The sequence below is a fragment of the Pistacia vera genome, unplaced genomic scaffold (assembly GCF_008641045.1).
Source record: "Pistacia vera cultivar Batoury unplaced genomic scaffold, PisVer_v2 Contig40, whole genome shotgun sequence".
NCBI classification, from domain to species: domain Eukaryota; kingdom Viridiplantae; phylum Streptophyta; class Magnoliopsida; order Sapindales; family Anacardiaceae; genus Pistacia; species Pistacia vera.
The window spans coordinates 1,449,966-1,456,620 of NW_022196224.1; the positions used below are offsets into that span (position 1 = coordinate 1,449,966).

Sequence of the window (6,655 nt, forward strand, 5' to 3'; positions counted from 1 at the left end):
GTCTGTTACCAGTCCAAAGCGGTTTTAAATATATTACTGGCTTATATAGTAAACCGGACCGGAGTCATAGCCGATCCCAATCGAACCGGTCCGGTCCAGTTTTTAAAACAATGATAAAAATTAATGTAAAAAGGTATTCATTATTACCAAATATTTAAATTATTATTTATAACCCTAATTTAAGGGAAAGATAACCATTTTAAATTCAAGTGAATTTTCTTGAAAAATCATAAATAAATAAAACGAGATATACATATTTTTTAATTTTAGAATCAATTAAATATACTTGACTTAAAAAAAAAAAAAAAAAAAATCACTTGATAACAAACTAATTCTAGGGATTATAATTAAATTTTTTAAAACTACTGGGTGGTTTGGTAGTTTAAATCTCAGGAGGAGTAAATAAAGTTTCTCTAAATTTAATTTAGTAAAAGACTTAAAATAAATAAGAAAATAAATGAGAATATATGAATGCGTTGAGAGACTTTGCCAGCCTCAAATTAGCCATTAATTATAATAGTGCCCAAAACAGAAATATGTTTTTCCACCATTCATGGTTTGCCACATATTGAATTTTGTGTATTTTTAAAATTACTTGAATAAAAATTAATTAATTATCAAATATTAGTATGAGATTTCATTAATGAAACCAACTGAAAATTAATTTATTAAGAAGCTTCATGAGATCCACAACAGAACATAAACATTATATACTGCATCTCCAAAGAAAAAATATTTAACCAGTTCTCACCTAGAAAACACAGCAATACATTTTCTTTCAGTAACAAAAACCAGTTTTCCGGCAAATTGAAAACACAAATTCTGTTCTGTGATCACTTTGAGGTTGTCTGAAAGTAATTATAAGTATAGCAAAATTCCCAGCTTTCCGGTGGGGCAAATCAATCTTCTTAGACGCAAAGCCTCTCGACTACCTGTTCAAATAAAGGAAACGGGGGAAAAGCGAAGCAATATTTAGCTAATTCTTACCTGGAAAATAATCCACAAGTATTATCGAAATTCAAACACCATGAAAGGGAATGAACTTGAAAACGGTTATCGGATTATAGTGTGTAAACATTAAAAGATCGTAACAAAAGTATAGGATTCAACAAATTGAAAAATTTACGAGGCAAGTAGCTCTCACCAAAACCTGGTGAACTTATTTTCAGTTGTCAACATCAAATATAATCCACACAACAAGAACATGTTGTCGAACTTTTACATGAATACAAAGGCGCGATCAACAATAACAAAGAATGCAGTATTATGATGATGGAAAAATAGAGATGGAATCATCTTAATACATTTTAGAATGCAAAGATGCCATGTCCCATACTAAAAGAAGTACTGAAAAAGAAAAAAGACACCTCAGTGCACCAACCAACAAAGGATATGCCCTTGAAGACCAAGATACGAGAAATTTATATTACCTTATCTTGACAAGAAGATTGCAGTGGGATTTCCAGGGGAAGGAGGATTCTGGCTTAGAAGTGAAGCAAGAGAACCAGCTTTGGCAACAGCATCAGGGTCAGCAGCAGATAATATTTCCACCTCTTCGAGACCAAGCTGCCTCTTAATCAAGTCCAAATTCTCCTGAAGGACATCAATCTCTCCAAATGGAAGCTTCAAATCCAAAGCATGAGGACCGATTGTGATCGCCTCATCCTTCTTAAATCTCAAGAAAGGCATACAAAGCTTTTGGGTCTGTTTAAAGTTTGTTGCCTGACCAACCGAGCTCTTTTGCAAGGCCTCCATTATCTCTCCATCTGGCGCAAAGGTTCGAGACTTACTGTCAAATTTGCTTTGGAGGATCTTCAGGCATTCTGCCTTCCATCCCTCAAATTGCTCATTCACATATACCAAGCCCTTTAACTTGTCCTCGGTTAGTGTTGCAACTGGAGCCCCCTTCTTGTTGGCTTTCTTCGAACCCAGAATTTGCTTTTGAAGCAGCTTCCTCATCAAAACAATCGAGTCTTGCAAATACTTATTGGCACTCTTGAGGGTCAGATCAGGAGTGCCAGCTGCAGGCCAACCTGCTTTCACTGCCAAGCCATCCTTCTTCAAGAGCTCCCTCCAAACATACTCCGCATAGTGTGGGCAGATTGGAGTGATAAGACGAGTCTGCACATCCATAAAACGCCACACCAAATCACGATTCATACCTCCAGCTCCACACGAGAACCTGTATTCATCCCTTGCAGCTTGAAGATCATAAAAACCAGTTTTAAGAGCTTCTCGAAACATGTAGTTTGCATAATTCTGTTCAGTCATTTTGACTGCAATATTTATCTCATTCTCAAACACCCGATCAGCATAAGTTGATGCTGGTCCTGTTCTCAAAGATGATTCAGCAGCCAAAACCTCCTCCATCCATGAGATCTCCTTAGTCAAACGAAGAATTCCAGTATTTGCCGTGTCAAAAACAAAATTTGCATCATCAACACCATCCCCAGCATCAGCTAGAGAAAATCTTGTTGCATCTGCTGAGAATTCCTCAATGGCCTGTTTCAGTGTCCTAAAATTACCAGTGGACTTGGACATCTTCTCAGAATTGAGCATTATATGCCCATTACACCTAAATCCACGGGGCCAGTGCTGCTTGGACATAATGGCAGTATGGTTATAGATGCAGAATGTCAAATGATTTTGGATGAGATCCTTACCAGAAACTCGAAGATCAAATGGGTACCAGTACTCAAACTCTTGCTTCATCTTGTTAAGAATAGATGACGGGATATCAGATGATTTGGGATGTGGACCGTCACAGAAGATAAATTCCCAGACTTCGTCTGTCATTTGTCCAGGTTCTATTGGACCAGTAGTTTTTCCATACATGTCCCCTTCATGCAACAAGTGAGCTACAGTGTAGTAAGCCATGTAAATGGTAGAATCGGATAATGACTCAACAAGGAACTGTGGATCCCAAGGAATGCGGGTTCCAAGGCCAAAAGATCGCGAGCAAGCCCATTGATTTAGCCAACTTAAAGTGTGCTCAAAGCCATGCCGTGTCTCATCAGAATAGAGATTCATGTTGGATAAGCACTCCTCGGCCAGTTTCCTCCATTCTTCTTCCCCATACGTTATGTACCATTGGTCAGTTAGAGCCACAACACATTCATCGCCTGACCTTGACATGACCCGCTTTTCAGGCTCACTGTACATAATTGCCTGTCCTGTTTCTATGAGCATACTCCTAAGCAATGGCTTAGCTTCCTGGACCTTCTTCCCAGCATGTTCTCCAACAAGCATCGTGCCCTCTGTGAATCCTCTCAAGTATGTCAACCTCTTAGCTTCTGCAAGCTTGTCTTTCTCATTCTGGCTTTTAATTTTCAGATCCAAGCAAACTTTTTCAGCAGATTTATCTCCAAATTCAGGAATGTTGATTATGGGTACAATATCAAAGGGTAAAACCCACTCATCCTTCACATCAAACTTTGCCCTGAGAGCTGGTTTTGCTTTCAAATCATGTAGTGCCATATAATCATCAGGGGCATCACTAGGAACACTGGTCACAATCCCTGTACCTTTATCTGTTAGAATGGTCAACATGGGAAGTGCGTATATGACCTCATTAAATGAAAGAGGAGACTTCAAAGGAAGACCAATCAAATCAGAACCAGTCAACTCCAACAAGCAACTAGTTTTCTTGGGGATCTTAGAGAAATTCTGATAGGCAAGGTTAAGGGCCGCTCTCTCTGTGAGAATAAACACATCAGTATCATTGATTTCATATGCTCCATACTTCCCATCTGGCAATACCCATGCATTTGTTTGCCCATACATGGTCTCTGGTCTCAGTGTAGCAGCAACCAGAAACAACTTTTTGTTTTTATCTGCTAGAGGTTTCAATTTAGAAGAGAATGGTGGCAGCACCTCCATCTTGATAAGAGTATAATCCTGGGGCTGAACTCCTTCGCCAGTCGCCCTATCATGATCAGCACATGGCTGGTCATCTAAGGGAGAGTATATTGTGTATCTCACATCTTTAATGATCTTACCCATGGCTTTTAACTTCCTCATCTGCCACTTTACAAAGGAATCAAAAAATGGGTTTATCTCTGTGGTGACAAATGAACGCCTCCAGTCACAGCCCAAGCCAAAAGCTTTCAAGTCTTCCTTGGCCAAGGGAGGAAAAAACTTGAGCCATTGTTCTGGATTCTGAAATTCTGATATCTCACTGTCAGAAAGCCCAAAACTGCGCATAATCTCCCACTGGAACACCTGTCCACCAGATTTTGCTGCAGCCTTTGATTTCTTGCCCTTAAACTTATCTGGTGGTGCACCACTGGTATCCTCAGCTGCTGGCTGCTCTTCTTCCTCCTCCACTTCTTTATCAAATACTGGCGGTTCCCCAAACATCTTAATTTCCCGAGCAAGCTTATCAGCTGATGCCTTAATGGGCATACCAGTGCAGTGGAAACCAAATGGCAAGAGAACATTTGCCCCTCTCAATCTATGATAAGCTGCTGCAAATTCAAGCTTGGAAAGCGAGAACGCATGCCCTAGATGCAAATACCCATTCATGTAAGGAAATGGAAAGTTTCCAAAGAACTTTTCACCTTGCTCAGGAGGCTTTTCACCAGCTTCAGCTTTAAAAACATCACTTTCCTCCCACCAAGTCCTAGCCTTTGCCTCAATCTCCAATAAACGATCTCTCCTTGCAAAACTTTTCCCACTGTCTGTCGCCATATCGTGAAGCAGAGAATAACTGTATTCAAAACAAATATGTACACCAACATCTTAAATACACCACATGTTCCAACAATTACCCATATGCTAAGTTAACAATAAAATCTACCCAACAAGAAAATAAGCCTATAATTCATTTGATTTGCAACATTCTACAAAACAAGAATTCCATTTACTGCATATTTAAAAATAATTTCCAAAACTTAAGATACAACCTGAAAAGCTTGGTTAATTCCAGGCTTGTTTCCAAAATTAAATATTCATTTAAAAAAACACTTATTCTACTTGTTCAATAACATATAAGCAATGAAATATACCCAATAATTTATTTGATTCACAACATGTTTCAAAACAAGCACTTTGATTTATGATTACTTCATGATTTGAAATTTTCAAAAACCAAGATACAATATGAAAAAGTTTAGTTAGCTCAAATATCGTTTACAAAGTTAAACAACCATTGAAACGAAACAATTCATCCCAAAATCTTAACTGAAAACTCTTTCCAAGAAGCAATTCAACCAAAGCATTCTGCTACCAAAAAGATAAAAAAAAAAAAAAAAAGAAGAAGAACACAATTATTTAATTCACAACATTCTACAAAACAAGCATTTCCCTTACTTCACGATTTCAAAATAATTTTCAAGAATTAAGATACAATAAGAAAAGCTTAGTTAATTCAAAACCCCTTTACAAAGTTCAACAACCATTAAAAAATAAAACACTTTACTTGCAATCGTATCCAAGAACTATGTCCTAAAACATTTCAATTAAAACATTTTCCTACCCACAATTTATCAGATTCCCAACACTCTACAAACCAAGCATTCCCCATTCTAAATTATATAAAAAGTAATTTTCGAAAACAACGATACAATCTAACATGCATAGTTAATTCAAAACCCGTTTTCAAAGTTAAACAACCATTAAAAAGAACAAAAAAAGAAACTTTATCTTGGAATTTTATCCGAAATGGTTTCTAAAAACGTTCAACTTCAACCGAACCATTTCCCTACCCACAATTATAACATTCTACAGAACAAACAATTTCCTTTACTTCATGATTTAAACATAACTTTCTAAAACTATACACACAATCTGAATAGCTTGTTAATTCAAAGCCCATTTTCAAAGTCAAACAACCATTAAAATTAAAAAAATAATAAAAAAAATAAAAAAAAAACGTTATAATTGTATTCGAAAATTGTTTCTTAAAAAATTCAACCAAAAGCAAAGAATTTTATCCGAATTCCAAACCCAATTAGCAGGAAAAAAAAACCCAGCTAGCTGAATTCAATTCTAATGCATAAATACTATTCAAACTAATAAAAAATACATCAAAATACAAACATATAAAAAGAATGAAAGGCCTAATTAAAAGAAAAAAAATAAAATAAAGTGAGTTAATGAAGAACCTGTGACGCTTCAAGAGTGATGAGCACAGGGCATTGCAGTGCAAAAACGGTGCGTTATGTCTGAGAAGATTTAAAGCCAGCGAGAGAGATTTATCGTTGCGGCTTTGAAACGCGAAGAAGAAGAATGACTTTAACTGTCTAGGGTTTATGCTTGATTCGATATTTTTTATCCTTCATAAATTAAAGTTCTATTAAATCCCTGTGTTTCCAGATTCTTACACTTACGTCACTGTATAATAATTAAAAAAAATTATTAACTTACCTCACCTTGTAATTAGATTTTAAGGGTTTGGACATAAATAGTCAATTTAGTAATCTTAATTTCCTAAAATGTGAATAATTTATTTAAAGGATAAATCTAATATAAAATCTAATGATTTACCAATTATACCCTTTTACGAAACAACAAATGATATGTTTTATAACATATAACGCTAGATCATTATAAGCTATACTCAACTTGATAGTCTACTATTTAATAGTAAAATTTAACATTTTAATTATAGTATTCTAAACCATGCTACAGCGTGCTGGATCAATAATCTAGCGTA

At 36.0% G+C, this 6,655-nt stretch overlaps 1 protein-coding gene across 1 annotated transcript; it reads right to left on the reverse strand.

The window, feature by feature from the left end:
• Positions 1 to 640: 640 nt before the first annotated feature.
• Positions 641 to 6,238, reverse strand: LOC116141594 (leucine--tRNA ligase, cytoplasmic-like). Its single transcript, XM_031427076.1, has 3 exons — positions 6,105 to 6,238; positions 1,431 to 4,708; positions 641 to 932 (listed from the first exon to the last, which is right to left on the reverse strand). Exon 2 carries the CDS (start codon positions 4,687 to 4,689, stop codon positions 1,432 to 1,434), a length of 3,258 nt encoding a protein of 1,085 aa, XP_031282936.1. The 5' UTR covers positions 4,690 to 4,708; positions 6,105 to 6,238; the 3' UTR covers positions 641 to 932; position 1,431.
• Between the last annotated feature and the right edge of the window lie 417 nt (positions 6,239 to 6,655).